The sequence below is a fragment of the Chiroxiphia lanceolata genome, chromosome 2 (genome assembly GCF_009829145.1).
Source record: "Chiroxiphia lanceolata isolate bChiLan1 chromosome 2, bChiLan1.pri, whole genome shotgun sequence".
NCBI classification, from domain to species: Eukaryota; Metazoa; Chordata; class Aves; order Passeriformes; family Pipridae; genus Chiroxiphia; species Chiroxiphia lanceolata.
The window spans coordinates 2,504,110-2,524,025 of NC_045638.1; the positions used below are offsets into that span (position 1 = coordinate 2,504,110).

The window sequence follows — 19,916 nt, forward strand, 5'->3', positions numbered from 1 at the left end:
AGATGGACCTGCCAGTTCCTCTATTTCCAGATATTTCCTTGAATCAAGTTTTCAGCATTCTTAAAAATGCTTTAAAAAAGTTAATTTCAAGAACTTGTTTCAGCAAATCTTCACAACTCACCTTTCTTGTTTCTGGTATTCCTGGTAATTCAATAATCCTGCCAATTTTGGGGGGGGGGAATCAACATATTTTGCTGAATAAAGAATTGTGTGAAGGAAAGTGGACCTTTACCCAGGGAAAAAAATAACACAGAACCACAGAAAAATGGTGAATTTGAACATGTAAGAGTGAGCTACACTTTATTAATATTTACAAAGGAAAGCTTTATATTTACAATGTGAACAGTTTCCAATTAGCTTAATAAAAACAAATCCTCAACATTTGACCAGCAAAAGTATTTTGTCCCTGAATTTAAAGGGAAATAGAATTAAACTATGTCCAAAAGGAAAACAGAATTAAACCATGGCCAAAAAAACCCTGTTTCTCTCCCTCTCAGAGGGAAATGACAATAGAACACATTTTAAGTTCCCAAGAATGGCTTGAAAAATTAATGTGGTGTAATTCTCATACCAAGACAGGTTGTGTATGTACATGCAAATAATACAATGTGTTAAAATAAATTTAGTTAGGGATTAAAAAAAAAAAAATAAAACCTTTGTTCTACAAGCTGAAAGAGTAATTTTTTTAATTTTTTAGCTTGGAGAGGTTTTGACTGTCCTTTTGCAACCCTTCCATTAATCCTTTGTTCAAACAAACCTCAGTAATGACTACCTGCTATTGCAGATTCCTTTTTCAGGAAGGAAGAACATTCTGTTCACTTCACTGATGGGAATGTCCCTCAAGGCTGGAATTGCTTCCTCTTGGAATTTCTTCTGCTGCTGCTTTTTTGCATAGTTATCTACAAAAGACAACGAGAACCTTTCAGGTCTTCAAGACTCTTTTCTTTCAAGAGATGCTCTACAAAAAGGAACACTGTATAAATTTAGCTACTTTAAGGGATGCTGGAAACCCCTCCCTGCTGAGATGGTCATCAAATGTGCTTTACATCAACATTTATCAGCAGAGTCCCTGGAGAAATCACCCCCAAGCTCCTGAAATCACTGGCTGGGGTTTTGCTTGGTTTAAGGTGCATTTAAACTCCAGCCTTGACTGATTTTTTTTTTCCTTAGGAGTCCAGTGGAGTCTAATTCCATGCACACGGTTCAAACACTGAAAGTTCTTAAGTTCTTAGCAATAAAGAATTTTCTTGCCATATTTTGCTGCCTTTTTTTCTACCATCCTGCAAACAGAGGTGAGATTCCTCGTGCAGAGGAAGACACAGATCCTCCTTTTATAGAATTCCAAAATGCTTTGGGCTGGAAGGGACCTGAAAGATCAGCCAGGTCCAACCCCCAACACCTTCCACTAGCTCAGGTTGCTCCAAGCCTCATCCAAGGTGAATCATGGAATGGTTTGGGTTGGAAGGGACCTTAAAGATCATCCAGTTCCAACCCCTGCCATGGGCAGGGACACTTTTCCCTATCCCAGGTTGCTCCAAGCTCTGTCCAGCCTGGCCTTGGACACTTCCAGGGATCCAGGGGCAGCCACAGCTTCTCTGGGCAACCTGGGCCAGGGCCCCACCACCCTCACAGCCAACAATTCCTTCCCAATATCCCATCTAACCCTGTCAGTTTGAAGCCATTCCCCCTTGTCCTGTCACTCCAGGTCCTTGGAAATAGTCTCTCTCCATCTTTCCTGAAGCCCCTTCAGGCCCTGCAAGGCCACAATCAGGTCACCCCAAAGCTTCTCCTCTCCAGGCTGAACAATCCCAGCTCTCCCAGCCTTTCCTCCCAGCAGAGCTGCTCCAGCCCTGGGATCATCTTCCAGCTTCTGCCACCTTCTCCACTGGTTTGTACATCAAGATGAATTCCTGGAAGATCTTTATATGCTCTTTGGGGTCTGTTTTAACAGCAAATTCCACCCCTCCAGTTGGAAACTGGTGCCATGAGATGGCAAAGAGGGAAGAGTCAGGCTCGTGGTCATCTTTTCACTCCAACACTTCAGTACTTCTAAGAACTCAAACATTCAAAGGTTTAAAATTTGGTTTATATTCTATATGGCCACATATAGAGATTTACAGAAACTGTCAGCTAAGCATCAAAATCTGAAATAAAACCCCAATAAAATTACCTGTGATGGTGTGTGTGGAGTTAAGAGGAGCTGTGCTCATCATGTTAATCCCAAAAAGCAATATATAACCAATTCCTACAGCAACCAGGAGGTACACTGGCAAAGCAACTGCCCAGTACCTGAGGAAAAAGATTTTAAAATTTACATACCATGACAACAAATGCCTAATGATGCCACAGTTTTCATGTTGTTATTGCATCCAGCACAAACTGAGCCAGGAGGAAAAGAAATAACAACTCTGAATACAGACCTTGGTCTCTCTCAAGATTACTGACCAGCTACTCTGGTATAAACCACCAAATAGATTTCTTACAGAAGGTGTTTATTTTTTAACTGTGGTCTCAAATTTACTATATTTTCATCAGGAAATTTCCTGAGAACAAAACATCACGTTTATCATTAAAAAAGTCAAATACTATTTATTTCAGTGCCTATTATTTACATAAAAAAAAAAATGCTTTACAAAGAACACAGGCCTTTATCGTGAGGGAAAAAATGATTTAATACAAGGCTGCCATTTAAAAAAAAAAAAAAAAGCTTTTTAATTTTAAAATAATTAAAGGTGTCCCATAGTTCCAAGCATTCAGATTAAGAACTTACTTTTGAGGCCAGTAGGTCAGTCCCAAGGAGAACAGCCAAGTCTCAGGAATATATGCCCAGATAAGATATAAAACTGCACAAGGGAATTAAAAAAGCCATAATAGTTAAGACTGATGCTGTTTTAGACCTCCTAAGTTTCACTTTTACACCATTTTAAACCAAAACAGCCCTACTAAAACACTGTACAACAAAATACAGACACCAAACCCACCCAGCAAAGGGGCAATGTTTTGCAGCTGGTTATGTGGGATCATTCTTATATCTGCTTTCACATTTAATTTCTGATTTCCTATGGAGACGGACAAGAATTTATTCCGAGTTAAACTGCAGAGCAACAAAAAAAAGCCCAAAACCCAACAAACCTAAAACCTCAGTTAAAGGAGGCCAAAAGAATCTGAATGGAGATTAAAAAAAAAAAGCAGAAAATGATCACACAGTGGGTCATTTGGTTGGAAAAAAAGCTGGTGGAATTGCAGGGCCTGGATGGAACTGCCGTGAAAAAGTCACTGAAGGCACTTTCTGATCCTTGGCAAGTTCATCCTTTTCACCTCAGCAAAACCAGCACCCAGAAATGCTGCTCCAGAACAACAAAAAACCTCGAGGGGAGCAGGACAAGGAGCCAAAAAAAAAAAAAAAAAAAGCCACGGGGCTTCCTGTGAGAGGAACAGAAACCAACTCACTTCCATTTCCAGGTCCTGCCTCGGGGTCAGAAAGACTTGGAGGAGTGTTGCATTATTTAATGTTTCATTATTTGCCTCCAGGGCAATCTGCAGCACCTTTTCTTGTGCTGAAAAGGTGTTCTCAGCCTCACAAACCCTGGGCCTGTGTTGGCACCTCATGTCCCCAGTGAAATGCTAAAGAACCTGTCACAGAAGCAGAGAAATGCTGGTATAACCCAAATAAATTCCCACTGCTGTTGAGCAAACTGACTTTTTTCCAGTGTTTATTTATTTATTTTTATTTTCTTTTATTTTATTTCCGTGGGGAAGGTAACACCACTACTATCTACAGTGGTTACTGTATAGTGAAAATGTATTCAAGTGAAAAAGTAACTGAGAATGCAGAGAATTTTTCAAATAATTTGACTCTCTAATACCATTAAAGATCCTGTAATATGGTTCAAGACAGATAAAACGTGAGGAAATCATGAAAAGCAATGACAGACCTTCATAACACCTGACAGATCTGTCAAGTAACACTCACTCAGTGCTCCATCACCCTCCCAACAGGTGCTGGAACACAGGTTTGATCCTTTTCAGGTGGTCTTATAGAATTATGGAATGCTTTGGGTTGGAAGGGACCTTAAGGCTCATCCAGTTCCACCCCCTGCCATGGCCAGGGACACCTTCCACCAGCCCAGGTTGCTCCAAGACACATCCAACCTGGCCTTGGACACTTCCAGGGATCCAGGGGCAGCCACAGCTTCTCTGGGCAACCTGTGCCAGGCGGGAATAACGTCTGCCTCCCGAGCACAGCAGTATTTTCGGGTGTATCAGTTCCCGGGATACTCACTGAAGCCAAACCACGATCCTAGAAAAAGGGCAAATCCATATATGGCCCTTTCTGGCAGCGGGGCCGGCGAGTTTTCAACCATCCTGGTGTCTTCCCTTTTACCTTCGCCGGGAGGGCGGAGAGCAGAGTTAGGAAGCTCTTTAAGAGGTTTCCCGGGAAGTTCCTGTGGGAACGCGGGGGCGCGACCAGGTACCCACACCTCAGGGTCGGGGGGATACTCCCTCCTGAGCCCCGGGTGAAGGGGATACTCCCTCCCTCCTTCCCTTCTCCCTTCCTTCCTTCCTTCCTTCCTTCCCTCCCTCCCTCCTTCCTTCCTTCCTTCCTTCCTTCGCACGCACCGCCCGCCCGCAGCTCCCCCGCGCCCGGCTGTGCCTCCTTCCTCTCCGGAGCGCGTCTAGGGAGGGAAAACGGCACCCAGGACGGCAGGAGGAAGAGGAGGAGAGAGGAGGGAGAGGATGAAGGATAAAGGATGAAGATGGTGGATCGCCCCCCATCCCGTTCCTTTCCTCCCCCCTCACGCCTCCCGCAGCTCCGCGCGCGCGCAGGCGCACGGCCCGCGGGTTGGCCGGCGCCCGTGACGTCATCGGGGCCGGCGGGCCAATGGGCGGCGCGCCCGGCGGGGCGGGGCGGGGCCTGCGCGCGCGCGCGCGTGGTGGGGGGGGCGGTGTCGGGAGCGGCGTCGGGGCCGCGCGGGCTGGAGCGGAGCGGGCGGTGAGCGCGGGCTGAGGGCAGGGATACGGGGATGGAGAGGGGGATACGGGGATGGAGAGGGGGATACGGGGATGGAGAGGGGGATACGGGGATGGAGAGGGGGATACGGGGACGGAGAGGGGAATACGGGGATGGAGGGAGCGGTGGGTGCTCCCCCCGCCCCGCCCGGGACTCGCTGCCCGTCGCGGTGCCGCCCGCCCGAGGTTCGCAGCGCGGCACCGGGAGCCGCCGCGGAGCCTTTCCCCAGATCGCTGCCTCTTCTCTTGGAGCTCCGGGCAGGGCTGTGCCGGCGGGAGGAGACACGTCAGCGGCGAGCGGAGGGCTTTCCGGGGTCTGATGACGGCCGGGGCGGGGCGGGGGCTGTCCCGGCGCGTTTGGCATCCCGGGATGCAGCGGCGATTCCGGGGATGCTGCTCCCTGACCGTGCGCCCTGCCAGGGGTGCGGCAGCGCCCTGGTGTCCTGCTGGAGGCGTAGAACACAGAGTTACATGACAAAACCAGCTCTTAGCTGGCGCTTTAGGTGACTGTTTTCAACATTAACCTGTGCTGTGTAAGATATGTAAGTATCTCTTCCGCGAAACCTCGGCAAAGTGAAAATCGTTGTGATCGTTTTAAGTGCTGCAAAGCACGTGTTATTTTCCTCTTGCCTTCCTGTCCCGTGTTTCTCACCATCCTTCTCTTCCAGGGTCCTGTGCCATGGCTGATCCCTCGTCCACATCCGACCTTGCAACCCTGGCTCTGTGTCATGTTGATAGATCTTACTTAGAACTGGTGAGTAGCTTTGACACTGCATGGAGAACCTGCAGGATGTTCCAGTGGAGTTTATACCCGAATCTGGCACTGCCACAGGTTGCCCAGAGAAGCTGTGGCTGCCCCTGGATCCCTGGAAGTGTCCAAGGCCAGGTTGGACGGGGCTTGGAGCAACCTGGGCTAGTGGAAGGTGTCCCTGCCCATGGCAGGAGGTGGCACTGGATGAGCTTTGAGGTCCCTTCCAACCCAAATCGTTCTGTGATTCCATGATCTTATCTACAGAGTAGATCCTATTGTTGATTAATTGAAACTGATGCAAAAGTTACTTCTACCATGTACCTTATTCACTTGTAGAAGCACTGAACTGGGGCAGAACAGAGTCTGTGTGTCCTCTGTCAGGCAGGTTGGGGTGACTCTGTGTGTGCACAGCTGTCACAGCAGGCAGTGATGTGTAGATCCTCTCAGCAGAACTTGCCCAACCTGTTGGCTCTGCACCCAGACCATCCCTGGGAGGATTCCTGACAGATTCAGTTCCTTTCATGGCAAAGCAATTGGTTTGTGGGATTTTAACTCTGCACTGGCTGCAGTGTTGGCCCCTTCTTTGTTCTTGTCATGTCTTCCAGTTGCATCTATTTCTTCATGCCCAGTAAGGCTTTTACTTATTTAATCACAGAATCACAGAATGGTTTGGGTTGGAAGGGACTTGAAAGATGATCCAGTCCCACCCCCTGCCATGGGCAGGGACACCTTCCACCAGCCCAGGTTGCTCCAAGCCCCATCCAACCTGGCCTTGGACACTTCCAGGGATCCAGGGGCAGCCACAGCTTCTCTGGGCAACCTGTGCCAGTCCCTCCCCACCCTCACAGCCAGGAATTCCTTCCCAATATCCCATCTATCCCTGCCCTCTGTCAATTTGAAGCCATTCCCCTTTGTCCTGTCACTACAACTCCTGATGAAGACTCCCTCTAAGTTGTGCCTTTTCTGAATAAACTCTTCTCCTTTAATACTTCTAAGAATGCTTTCCTTGACTGTTATTTTCCCCTTCTGTGCTTCAGGAGAGTTAGAAACCCCTGGGAATATTTGTACTGCTTGGAGAGCTCAGTTAGGAGTTAACTTATCAATTGTGTTGCTGTTGTGAAATGCAGGTTAACTGGCCTAATGTTCTTCCCATGCAGAAGTAAAAAGTATAGATAAATGGAATTTGTTATTTGTAAAGCTGTGTCTTTACAAGGAGCTGGTCCCACCAGAGTAGAGATTCCCACTGGAATGTGTTTATATCAATAAAGGATGTTTTGGGCGTGTACTGCTGCCAAAATCAAGTGCTTTATAAGAGTCTGGCCATCAGAAGATGATAAGAGACATTTTATCTCTTAAATATCTTGTGTGCTGAGCCGTGGAATGAAAGCCCTGGGTTCTCTGCAAGTGCTAAATGTTGTTTTTCAAGTCTGCCTTGGTGGGAACACCCCCAGGAGCTCCCTGGGGGGGTGGGGGAAGTGGTTTGGTTGGGTTTTGAAATGTCACAACCTTTCCTCTGTGCGGGGAAGGAGCTGTGGAGTTGCAACCAGAGTTCATCTTTTTTTTTCCCTCTTTCTTACTGAGGGTCCTGACCTGTCAAATATGTTGGTTTTACAATTCAGAAGCGTTTTTTTTAAATGACATAAAAGTTTCTTAAAATAAGAGGCTTTGTAGGGATCTGTAAAACAGAACAAAGTCATTTATTCTTCAGCTTAAGGGGTTCATATGTTTAAACTCATTAAAGTACTAATTCTGCTGCCCTGAAGCACTAAATCAACTATTCCACTTATTTTGATGTATAGGAATTTATATAAATATACACACACTGTCAAAACTTAATTATTACTTTTTGAAAACCTGTGTTATCTTCTTAAACACGTGTAGTCAGGTATTCTTGAACATTATTTTGCTGCCCAGTACCTGGTTTTGACTTACTAATTTCTAGAATACTGTTCTAGTGTGATTTAAAATATCGTTTAAATTAATAAAGGTTTTCCTGCCCATTCATAACCATTCATCTGTGGACATTTTTTTAATGGATGTACAGGTAAACTTTTTTTTTCCCATGAAACAGCCTCGACACCATTGTGTTAAATAACTCCAGCAAACGTGGTTTTTGTTCCCTGTTTGTTTTGGTTTGCTTTATTTGCTTTTTGGCTGTGCAGTGTTAAAAAGTATGTTTGTCTTCAGGGTCATGGAACATTTGGTCAGACAGTGCTGCCTAATCCTAAAACAGGTATGTGAACTAAACCAATTTGCTTAAATTTTTAATGCACTTTTGTGCTGGTTTTGATTCCTTTTTGATTTTTTTTTTCCCCTTATTTTGCCTGAAAAAGTAGAATTCATTACCCGTGTTTTAACTGTAGCTGTGTTTTAGCTGTAGGGGTCCAAAGACAATTTCAAGTTGATTTTTTTTACAGGCGAGTTTTTGCAGTTATAACAATTAAAAAATTTCAGAGGTGGCAGAAAAGCAGGTGGCTCCAAGAGTGTGTGAAGTTCTTCAAAACTGTATTCACCACACAAATGGAATATGCTGGAGACTCACAGGGACACAGCCAGCTGTGTAAAATGAATTTTTCCATATATTCAGACCCCCAGACGATGCTGCTACTGCTCTGAGAGCACCTGATGCCACCTCAATAATCTGATTTACCTTTTAATTTACCTCAGAGCACCGGGTGCCACCCCAATAGTCTAATTTACCTTTTAATTTCCAGGCAGACCCTGAAGAAATGAGTTCTATTTTTGAAAGGCCTCTGAGGTCAGAGAGAATATTGCTGATTTTTGTGGCTCTGGGCTCCATTGCTCTGGGTTTACTGTAGAAAACAATTTCAGGGGTGCAGGTAGAAGGGGCTCCTGTTTTACCTGGAAAAGAGCATTTCCTTAGGGCCACTAAACTCACAGCATCACTTGTTTAGAAGCATTTATTCATTTATAACTAATTCTGTCAGTACAATTTGGAACCCAGGCAATTCCTTGAGCGAGGAATGTGAAGCCTGCCATGAGGTCCCTCTTCCTACCTCTGTATAAATTCCCTCTCCCCCTTTAATTTATAATAAAACTCCAGTTTTATAAAGTTTTTAGGTGTGTTTGGAGCGTTCAGGTCTCCTCGTTCAGGTTGGTTTGGACTTAGGAATAAAGTCTGGGAATAACTGACGGGGAGGTTTGTTACAATTTGGAATTTTGAATTATTTCTCACCCCTGCAATGCCCCTGGGTGCTCCAATTCCCACCTGTTTTCCTGGAGGTGTTAATCCCTGTGAAGTTTGGTGCAATCAGCCTGTGGAGAGATTAAGAGAACATTGCAACGTGATTAAAATCCAAATGCTTTGGCCTCTTCTCTTCACCCAAGAAAGCATTTCTTTCCAAGAGGAATTTGGGTGAGTAACCACGTTTTCCAAGGGATTTTTCTCCCCTTTTTTCTTGTTCCCTGGGAAAGATCATTGTGTGTTTTCAGTGGTGCTTAAACTGGCTGCAGGAATGTTGTTGCTTACAGTGGCTTTAACTTAGTCAAGGCCAAAAGTTCTTCAAGCCACAGAAGAAAATATTAAGGAGGGGTGTGTGAGGTTTGGAATTTAAAGAGTGTGTTTAAGTGCTTAAATAGATGCCTGAGATTTCAAAGGCACCAAGAGCTTTGCAGCTTTTCCTTTTATTTGTTTGTTTGTTTGTTTCTTTATTTATTTATCCTTCCTCCTCTGTTTTAAAAATCTGAGTTTGTAAACATGCTCTTGCTTAGATCTAATTTTTAATTATTATAACTATTATAATACCCTAATTATGAATATAATATTTATATATAAAATAACTGTGTATTGTGTTAATATAATATTTATATATATAAATAACTGTATATTATATTAATATAATATTTGTATGTAAAACAATTAAATATTATATTAATATAATATTTATGGATAAAATGACTATGTTGTATTAATATTAGCTTTCTATATAAAATAACTGTATATTATATTAATATAATATTTGTATATAAGACAATTTAATATTACATTAATATAATTATGGATAAAATAACTGTATATCATATTAATATAATATTTATATATAAAATAACTATGTTATATTAATAGAATATTTGTATATAAAACAATTTAATATTGCATTAATATAATACTTATGATAAAATAACTGTATATTGTATTAATATAAGCTTTATATATAAAATAACTGTATATTATATTAATAGAATATTTGTATATAAGATAATTTAATATTATATTAATATAATTATGGATAAAATAACTGTATATTGTATTAATATAAACTTTATATATAAAATAACTGTATATTGTATTAATATAAACTATATATAAAATAACTGTATATTGTATTAATATAAACTTTATATATAAAATAACTGTATATTGTATTAATATAAGCTTCATATATAAAATAACTATATATTATATTAATATAATATTTGTATATAAGACAATTTAATATTATATAAATATAATATTTGTATATAAGACAATTTAATATTATATTAATATAATTATGGATAAAATAACTGTATATTGTATTAATATAATATTTGTATATAAAACAATTTAATATTATATTAATATGGTATTTATATTATATGTTCTATGATATAATAATAATAATTGTTAGTATGCTAAGAAGATGTTAATTAAATGTTAGCAATTAGGACCATGTACCACAGTGTTTCTTCTCTCAATAATAACTTGTGTTTTTAAACAGTTTGCTCTTTCAGGGGTGGCGTCTGTGGAAGACAATGTCTGAGTGTAATTTTGTGGAAGACCTTGCTGATTTAATTAAAAAAGTTGTTGTAAGTACTGTATTTTAACTTGGTGTAAGTTCTCAAGTAGAACAGGTTAATTAAATCTGTACCTTAAGCAGCTTGGGATTATATCTGAAATGAGACATTTCCTTTTGCTGGAGTGAATAAATTGTGTGATGGCTGAGTTGCAGCTTTCTAGAAAGAAAAAGCATCCTGGGCTTTATCACAGTTGGGATAACTTAGTAAATAATTGCAGTCAATAATGTAATTGATGGATGAATGACTTAAATACTTTAATTTTTGCCCTCACTTATTTTTCCCTCGCTCAACAAATGGTATTTGGAATTTGCTGGTATTGCTGACTTAAAACACAAATGTAACAGTGCAGAGAAGGATGTAAGAAATGCTCTCAGCAGCTGAAGGGGAGAGATTTGTTGTGGTTTTTAAATTCAGTTATGACTGAATTTTAAATTCAGTTCTTTTTTTCATTTCTTGAAAGTCTGTGCTCCACCCCAAGCTCCACTTTTCCAGTCGGTGTTACTGCACCTCTGCTTCCCTCTTCTTCCTTCCTCAGCCTTTATCTCCTTCTTCATGTAAAACATTGTATATCCAACAGTAAAATTCATTTGTTTTTCCACAAAAAATTTGCTCCTGATTACAAGAATATTGCCTGAATTTTGGCAGTGGAGCACAGGAGCTCTCCCAGTGATGCTGCACTGAGGCAGAACAGAAAATGTTACTCAGTTAAACCTGAGCAGAAAGAAAAACTGAAATGCTCAGCTCTTTAATAACTTGATTTTTGTTTGCTTTCTCTCTCCCTGTTCCAGAACATTCCACACTTCATCAGTGGCATATTGAAGATTGGCAATGGGATAGAAAATGTAAGTTTTTCCAGTTGTTTTTAAGATTCCCAAGCAGTGATACTTGTTCAATCTGTGCATGGCAGAGGAGGAGTATAGCTTACACTCAATCCAATCCATAGCAGAACTATACTTTGACATTTTTCACCTTGTAAACTTGGTGAATGTTCTCTTAATTTCCCTGTTTTCACCAGTTTTTTCCCCACTTGCTGGTGTCTGTTGCCTGCTGTGTGCGAGCTGCGAAAGCTGAAATAAAAAACCTAATATAAAAATAAAAACTAAAAGCATAAATGTAACAATAAACCAAACACAACAAATAAAAAATATAAATATAAAAAGTATATAAATAAAAGACAAAAGACAATCTCACAAGGGGAGAAACAGAATAAATACAACTAACTGTGTGTTACCCAGTTGCTGTAATTTGGGTGATATTTGTCTTTAAGTCGTGGGGGTTTTGATCTTATTTCTTGGTAGTCGTCAGAAAGAAGTTTCTAAATCAAATCCTGGGGCTTTTATATTATTTTTCAAGAATTTCAGTCATCAAGAGGAAGTTTCTGAATCAAAAGCTAACATTTGAAGGCCTCCCCTGTCTCCTGTGGCAAGAACGACTGGTTGAGTTTTGTGACCCTGCTGTGCTTGAGGTATCCAGGTTATTTGTGAGCTGTTTTCTGCTTCTTTATTTTCCTTCTTTTTTTTTTTTTTTCCCTTTTCCATTGAAATAGGGTTTCTTTGACATTGAGGAGGCACTGGATTGGATCAGGTGTGTGGCTGATGCCAACGTTCTGCGGGGCCTGGAGGAACTCCGGGATTTTCGCCGGCTTAAACTCGCAACTGTTTTTACTCAGTGTAAGTCTGAAAACTCCCCGAGAAACAGTGATGGGGAAAGTCATTGAATGTTAGTAGTTCATGTTCCTATATGTTTCATTTTGGGCTTATTCAATAATCAGTATGTTACAGGGATTCTCAGTGGCAGATGATAAACCCTTCATGCCTTCGGTGGCTTTTTCACCCGCTGTGTTTCTCTGGATTTTGTCACCAGGGGAACGTTCCATTGTTAAAGTTGCATTGGAAGACTGTGATTTAGTTGAAGAATTGAAAGCTCAGACCTGTGAGAGCTCCAGGAAGGTGAGAGAAGCTTTCAGAATGGGTTTTGTGGGGTTTTTTTATTGGTTTTGGGGGGGGGTTCTAATGATCAAGGCTTATAAAAATGCCCAAATGATTAAAGATAAAAGCCTCAAAAGTTTGAGTGTGTCATTGTCCTGATGTAAATAATTACCTTTACTTCTCATTGTTGAATTAAATGAGTTTAGTCCCAGTTTCTGAATTTGTTTCTTTGTGGTTTCACAGGAGAGTGAATTTATGAAACAGAGAGGAAATGAAGTATTTTCTCGTGGAGCCTTTGTTCCTGCTATAATCTCATATACTAGAGCCATAGAGCTTTGGTAAGAACTGAACTGGTTAACTAGGTTGTATTTTATATGTATATAATTTTTTATATGTATTCAGCTTTTTCAAATTTATCCTCATTTTTCCTAGTTTTGCATGAGCCACTTTACTTAGAGGCCAAAAGATTCCTAATTGGAAAAAACCCAGAAACCTACATGACACGTTTCTTGTTTTATTTTTTTTCCCATCATTGTTGTTTGGTTGTGCTTTTATTGCTCCAGGAGTCCTGTTAGGGTTTAAAGCTGATCTAAAATGACTTAACAGCAAGTAAACCTGCAAGGAAATAAGTTATTTGGTGTGAACAGCCACTTTGGGTGTTGTCCCTCTAAATAGTCTTCCAGCAGAACAATGTGACCAAGTGTTGCAAATATTTATCACCTCAGCCGTGATGCAAAAAGAATAAACAAGAACAAATATTTAAGTGTCCTCCCCTGGCAACTCTTAGGCTTATTTTTTTTAACTCTTGTTTAATTTCTTCTAAAAAGGGATTTGCTGGAAGGCTTTGGAGACTTTCCTGGGCTCTGGAAAAAGGGAGGAAGAGATCAAATGAGAATTTTTTTTATCTGGGCACTTGTAGAGAATTTTTCCCCTTCCAGTGGTCAGCAGGGTTGGTGTATTCACTGCTTGTATTACAGTCATGCCAGTGCTGCTCTGACACCTTCTGGTGTCTCTGAAATACTGGGAAATATAAAATCCCACCAGGTTGTTCAAGCTGTTCGGAGTTTTCAGGTTGAAGTCTGGAGCTTTATAACTGTGCAGTTGAAAGGATCAGCGTTTTGCTGATGTCTTGCTTCAGGTTTTCTGTCTTTTAAGGAGATTTCTGTGCCTGAGGTTTCCCACAGCAGGGTCTCAGACATGGGATTTGAGGGAATAATAATTTATCAGGTACAGCAACAGGAACAGCTCGAGCTTGGGGCGTCCAGGAGGGGCTCAGACCAAAGAAATCCTTTGCAGTTTGGGGTCTTTTTGTGGTCTGGAGTCTTCTAACCCCTTCTTGGATTCTTTCTCTTTGTTAACTTCTGGCTCAGACCAGCCTTGGGGCCCTTTTGTGTAAGTCAGGGACAAGCCTGACTTATCTTTACCCCCTGTTTTACTCATACCAAGGTCTCACTCCCTCTCTGTTGCCTTCAAGGTCCCTTTTCCTTGAGCCCTCTTATCCCATGGGATAAGTGGATCCAGCCTTTCTGTGTCCTTCCCTGCTCAGCTTTTTTTGCTGACAAAGAATTAATTTGATTAATTTAAAGTTCACCTACACTCAGGTTTGAGCAGGGCCCACCTAAACCCCCTTGTGTGCAGTTAAACCCAACCCAACATAAGTCACACAGTTTCTGATATTCTCTGAGTAAATGTCACGTGGCAGGAATACATTTTGGTCCCAAATTCCAGCTGATTTCAGCCTTTTTCCAGGGTTGAGTAAGGCTGACTTGTGTCAAGTGACTCAGGGGGAGCAAACCAAGAAGGCTTTGCTGGAGAAGGGGGAGGGAGCAGCAGAATTGAGTGTGAGAGCAAAGGAAATCCTGTGGTTTGTGAAGAGCAAAGGAAGTCACATCATTTCCAGGAGCTGTAGGGCTGGGCTGGTTTTTTTTTTTTTAAGGGTGAGCTGAGAACGATTTGAATTGCTTGGAAGTTGCATCAGTGGGCCCAAGTGTTACCAATTATTGCATAATTAAAATGAACATCCTCAGTGATTTAACTTGTAAATCCGTGGGATTTGAGGAAGCTGGGGTGTGTTGGTGCTAGAGAAGCCTGCAGGTAATTGTTGTGAAAATCCACTCTCTTTTTTTTTCTCCTTCAAAAGTAATATATTGTACTAACTCTCCATAATATATATATTTTTTTAAGCCGTACAAACCACCTTCTGTATGGAAACAGAGCTCTTTGTTTCATTCTCACAGGAGACTATGAGTAAGTAATCCTTTAACATCTGAAATGTGGTGATCTGCACTTAAAAATAGGCACCATAAATAAGAAAAAGAGTATTTTTAAAGCTGACATGCAGAGTTATTTGTGACTCTGTGATTAAAGTTATATGTGATTATAGTTATATGTGACTGTAGTTATTTGTGACTAGAGCTGCCCCATCCCTGGAAGTGTCCAAGGCCAGGTTGGAGCAACCTGGGATAGTGGAAGGTGCCCCTGCCCATGGCAAGAGGTTGGAACTGGATGATCTTTAAGGTCCCTTCCAACCCAACCCATTCCATGGGTTTATGCCCTTTTATTCCCTTGGTATTTTTACAGTGCCTTGGACACCAGCCTGTAGATTTTTCTGAATTACAAATAACAAATTCCTCTTCTTTTTTCCCCTCCCTTCCCCAAGGAGAGCTGTTGTTGATGGGAAAAGAGCCACTGTTTTGAAGCCTGATTGGCCAAAGGTTAGTTCCATGTTTCAAAAAATGAAATCTCCTTTCAAAATTGTCTTTTGTTGGTGTTGTAAAGCAAGATGAGAACCCAGAGGTGTCTCCTAATGACAGAAGAATGCAAAGGACTAAGAGTTCTGCCTCAGTCAGCCAAGTACACAGTTTGTAAATTTATATTACAGACACGTCAAAATAACATTTTTAAGTTTTGTTACAAGGTGTTCTGCCTCTTTAAAGGCAGAAGAAAACGTTTATTTTGTCGTGCACAGCTGTGTTATCACCTATTTAAAAGGAATATATGTAGCCCTTGCAATAAAAAAAACCCTGATTAATGTATTTCCCAATATTCTTGGCCTGAAGAAGAGTAAATAAGGGACGAAAAGTAGCTGTTGAGATCAGGGGAAAGTGCAAATTTGCTCTTTCCCAAAGCCAGAGGTTACAAGCTGCTCCCAGCTGAAGACTGAATATTCATCGTTTGAGAGCAGTCAGACACAATTTCACTTTGTTTTGTCTACTGCAGCCGGTTTGGGATGTAATTTTTTTTTTTTTTTCCGCCTTACCTGTGTGAACAAAAAGCTTGAAATCCCAATTCCTGTGCACGTAGGGTCACCACCACTACTGCAAGGCCCTGTCCCTGCTGGGGAGGCTCGAGCAGGCTCTGGAAGCAAACGAGAGGGCTCAGGAGCTCTGCAGGAACGTCCCCGACGGGCTCAAGGAACTTGTGCAGCAGCACCACAAGCTGAAAAGGACCTTAGAAGAAATGAATGGTAATTTCAAGATGTGCCTTGAACACAGCAGAATTCCTTTGGGGGTGATTTTTTCCTTTTAAACCATTTATTTATTTATTTATTTATTCATTCATTTATTTATTTTAAATTTTTATTTTATTTTATTTTATTTTTTTTCATTTTATTTTTATTTTTTTAAAAATTTTTTTTAATTTTGTAATTTTCCACAGGTACTAAACAACGTAAACAGAAGGCAAAGAAGTCTCTGCTGCAGAAAAAGTGAGCAGTTGTCATGTTTCACCTTTTTAATCAGCAATATAGTATTAATATTAATAATAATATTAATAATATTAATAACATTGCTCAATATAATATTGATATAATTAATATTAATAACAACATTAACAATATACTGTATTAATTAATATTATAAATGTTACTAATATTATAAACAATATTAATAATATACCATAGTACTATACTATAATACTATACTAAAATATAAAATATATTTTATATACTTAATTAAATATATTTTACATATAATAAATCCTATTATACTATACTAGAATAAAATATAAAATAATATAATAATACTATACTAGAATAAAATATAAAATAATATAACAATACTATACTAGAATAAAATAAAAAATAATATAATAATACTATACTAGAATAAAATATAAAATAATAAGTAATAAAAGTAATAATGCTCAGTGCTTGATATCATTTAAGTAATGCATAACAAAATGTAGGCAATATCTATGATATCTCTCAATAAATAAAACTGGAAGGATTAAATTTATCATGACTGCAAACAGATCTGATAAACCTGACAGAGGGCTCCAAGGAACTAAATAAACTATCTGGAATATCCTGGGCTGCACCCAAAGCAGAGGGTGGTTATTAATCAGCATTATTAATTATTTAGTTTTTAAAAAAATATAAATTTAATTCAATTCCTGTCCCTTTTGTAGAAAATAGTGCTTTTCTTGTTGTTGTTGTTGCTATATTTTTGCACAGCAATCTGAAGGTATAAAAAGCTGAGTGATCAAACCTTTTAAATGTGCTTACAGAGTTACATTTCTGTGAGGGGCAGATTCGTTGTATTAATCCCTTTTTTTTTTATGTTACATGTATGATATGTGCCTTAAATATGGAGAAAAGGAATAAGAGTTCTCTCTTTTTATGTATCAGAGACTGCAGCTCTTCAAAGTCTCATGGGATGACCTCTCAGGAACAAAAAGAATTAGAAAAAATCAGAAAGAGAGCTCAGGCTGATCCTAAAGGTCCTCAAAAACACGATCCCAAGGTGAGTTGTGCTGGAATTACAGGATTAACAGTGCCTTGATTTTTTTTCACCAGCCTGGAACGTGGTATTCAGTGCTGTGGCTGGAATTTTGCAGGCACTGAGGTTTTTAACAATTGTGCACTTTCCCTGTGATATTCGACTGCCAAATCCGTGCTCAGAGCTTGGGGTTTCAAGGAGGTGGTTGCTGAAGATGTCCTGTCTTTTACACTGATTATTAATTTAAAGAGACATTTGTACTCCTTCTGATTGCCTTTACTGTTGTTCTTTTAACATAATAAATTGTCATAATTTAGCCTACGAAGTGGGTCATTAAAAATAAGCCACCTAGTGTAGAAAACGGTGATAAATAATGTGAATTAATAGCAAGGCCCAAACAATTTAACACACACACACGTGAAAAGACCTCTATTTTTTTTTCCAGGAGAGGTGGGCAGGGACTTGATGACGTGTGAATGGGGAAAACGAAACCCAAGTGGGAGGGCAAAGGGCAGGAAATGAAAGCTGGAGCCTGTTGGCAGAGAAAGCAAGCTGCAGAAAGCACCAGAAGGGCTTGAAGTGCTTTAGGATTTTTTATTTTATTTTTTTTTTTTTTAATTGCCTCACAAGAACTTTCATCTGCTTTCATGCCATGAAAACCTTTGTGATGTAGGTCTGTAAACTCGTCTTCCTTCAGGATGAGCATTTCTGTGAGAAAGGCTGGTGTTTGTCAGGCTAGTAGATAATATAAATTGATACAAATTTGGGGGGGAAATCTAAACTGTACAGCTGCACTTTGATTAATGGAACGATTTTTTTTTTTACCTCTTGGTTGGGGACATAATATAGCATTTTATCATTGGGATTTCTCTGTTTAAATGCTGGTTGTTGAGTTGTTTTCCCTTTGTTTAAATTCAGCGAGTGAGACTGATTTGGGTTTTGTTCTCTGATGTATTTGCCATTAGATGACTGACACCCAAAGGCCAGAAAGCAAAGTTTCCACGCTGGACTTGCCACAAAGTGAGTTTATTTTTATTATTTATCAAGTCTGAGTCGTTTCTTCCTCTGCTGTTGCCATAACTAATACTCCAAAGAGCATCTGATGTTATTTTCACAACAGGAAGAGATCATGTTTCACGTCTTTTCCTGTTACTCAGATACTTCTTCTCTTCTGTATTTCTGTCCTAATTCCCTCGTGCTTTTGTAGTTTGGATCTCCTTGATGTGGCTGAATTCAAAATCGAAACTGGAACTAAAAAGTGAAAACTGAGTCATGGGCTAGGAATGCTTTCCCTCCTCCTGAGACAGGTTTGGGATCTGAAGGGATCTAAATTTAAGAGGAGTGTGTGTGGGTAGTTTCAATATTTACAATGCATTTGTGATGGCTAAAGCTCCATGTAGATCCATAATAAAACAAGTCTGCAGTTGGAGAGGGAAAATATTTGTCAGAGTGGATTTTTAGCTGCAGAGTTAAAGTTGGTGTGATTTGTTGTTTATGTTTGGGTTTTTTCCGTGAATAAATCATTTTATGGAGAGAATTCCAACCCCCCAAAAGTCCCACAGTGCCAGAGTTTCACTTTTCTGGAGTGAAAGTGAAGTGCAAGAAGTTCTGAGCTTCAAGGTGAAATCTTTTCCTAAATTTTCCTTGGGGTTTTTTGTCACCTGCTCTGAAATCTCTGATGCCTGCCTGTGCTGTTCTTTGGGCTTAAATTCTCACCTGAAGAGGTGCCAAAATGCAGAGCACTTGAAAATTTGATTTTTAGGAAACCCATTGAAGATCCATTACAAAATATAATATTTAAAATGAGCAGTAGAAGAAGTGATCTTGCTCTTGTGGGCTTTGGCTGCCCCTGGAAGTGTCCAAGGTCAGGTTGGATGAGGCTTGGAGCATCCTGGGCTAGTGGAAGGTGTCCTTGCCTGTGGCAAGGGGTGGCACTGGGTGATATTAAATGTTGCTTCCAAACCAAACCACTCTGTGATTCTGTGGCTCTATGAAGAAACCATGAAAGTGTTAGAGGAATTTGATGCAAAAAGCTTAAATTGGGGAAGGTTCTCAGAAAGGGGAAGTCAAGCTCTGGAAGACAAACCTGTTTTGGGGAACTGCGCGCGGATGGTGCCAAGGAGCAAAACGCGAGATGGCACAGGGGAATTTTGGGGGGAGTTTGAAGGAAGTGACAAGTGAATCCAGGCATTTTGCTGAGCAAGAAGGTGTGGTCTGAATGCTGAGGGAACCTGAGAAGGTGTTATAAAACAGAGGTTTGTTGAGGCGGTGGAAGAGATGAGCGGCAACACAGCCTGTGGCGAGACCCACCCAGTCAGTGATAACCACGGGATTATAAGGGATTCCCTGGCTCCGGGGGGCTCCAGGGACATTTGGAGTTCTGCTCACCTGGCAGCAAGACCAAATCATGCCAATACCTTTGGATTGTGGTAAGAGAGAGAGATCTGTGCATCCCCTTGGCTCCGCCAGCAATATGGAGGTTTGGGAGAACCCCTCCTTGTTTTTCTAAATTCCTTCTCCAGGAGGAGTCTGGGGGCAGTTGGGTCCAGTCTTAGTGACAGACCTGGACAATAGTTTATGTCTGAGGGTTTACAGAGGTGTAATTGATCCTTTTTACAACTTTGTCCCTCAGGATTAAGGATGGTAAACCAGATATATTTGTATATAAATCCTGTGTTTCAGTTGATGGTGATGATGATTAGGCTAAAG

General features: G+C 40.4%; 2 protein-coding genes across 9 annotated transcripts in view; one reads left to right on the forward strand and one right to left on the reverse strand.

The window, feature by feature from the left end:
• Positions 1-269: 269 nt before the first annotated feature.
• Positions 270-4,823, reverse strand: PIGP (phosphatidylinositol glycan anchor biosynthesis class P). 3 transcript variants are annotated; one of them, XM_032680994.1, is made up of 5 exons: positions 4,803-4,823; positions 4,283-4,384; positions 2,771-2,843; positions 2,171-2,289; positions 270-899 (listed from the first exon to the last, which is right to left on the reverse strand). In XM_032680994.1, exons 2-5 carry the CDS (start codon positions 4,362-4,364, stop codon positions 769-771), a joined length of 405 nt encoding a protein of 134 aa, XP_032536885.1. In that variant the 5' UTR covers positions 4,365-4,384; positions 4,803-4,823; the 3' UTR covers positions 270-768. The 3 variants fall into 3 exon arrangements, with proteins under 3 accessions (XP_032536885.1, XP_032536884.1, XP_032536883.1); XM_032680993.1 differs by having other exon boundaries at positions 4,621-4,809; XM_032680992.1 differs by lacking the exon at positions 4,803-4,823 and adding an exon at positions 4,621-4,794 and having other exon boundaries at positions 4,283-4,418.
• A 119-nt stretch (positions 4,824-4,942) lies between these two features.
• TTC3 (tetratricopeptide repeat domain 3) overlaps positions 4,943-19,916 on the forward strand; it is a 52,473-nt gene continuing 37,499 nt past the window's right edge. For 2 of the 6 annotated variants that reach the window (XM_032680987.1, XM_032680988.1), the window contains exons 1-15: positions 4,951-4,993; positions 5,679-5,764; positions 7,949-7,994; positions 9,005-9,137; positions 10,483-10,570; positions 11,350-11,403; positions 12,108-12,231; positions 12,425-12,510; positions 12,733-12,827; positions 14,674-14,736; positions 15,149-15,203; positions 15,793-15,955; positions 16,147-16,195; positions 17,117-17,231; positions 18,173-18,227. In XM_032680987.1, coding sequence (XP_032536878.1) covers positions 5,690-5,764; positions 7,949-7,994; positions 9,005-9,137; positions 10,483-10,570; positions 11,350-11,403; positions 12,108-12,231; positions 12,425-12,510; positions 12,733-12,827; positions 14,674-14,736; positions 15,149-15,203; positions 15,793-15,955; positions 16,147-16,195; positions 17,117-17,231; positions 18,173-18,227 — 1,201 coding nt within the window. In that variant the 5' untranslated portion in view covers positions 4,951-4,993; positions 5,679-5,689. Of the gene's footprint in view, positions 4,994-5,364; positions 5,553-5,678; positions 5,765-7,948; positions 7,995-9,004; positions 9,138-10,482; positions 10,571-11,349; positions 11,404-12,107; positions 12,232-12,424; positions 12,511-12,732; positions 12,828-14,673; positions 14,737-15,148; positions 15,204-15,792; positions 15,956-16,146; positions 16,196-17,116; positions 17,232-17,745; positions 17,881-18,172; positions 18,228-19,916 lie in introns of those variants that run through there. The other 4 variants (XM_032680984.1, XM_032680985.1, XM_032680986.1 and 1 more) reach the window with 4 other exon arrangements.

Bases quoted from the DNA above. Each gene is read 5' to 3' on its own strand.
- PIGP (XM_032680992.1), bottom strand. From the start codon at position 4,776: ATGGGGGGCGATCCACCATCTTCATCCTTTATCCTTCATCCTCTCCCT. The intron at 2,290-2,770 runs GTAAGTTCTTAA...CTTTTTCCTCAG, and splicing joins CTGACCTACTGGCCTCAAAA to GTACTGGGCAGTTGCTTTGC. The intron at 900-2,170 runs GTAATTTTATTG...TGTCTTTTGTAG, and splicing joins CTCCACACACACCATCACAG to ATAACTATGCAAAAAAGCAG.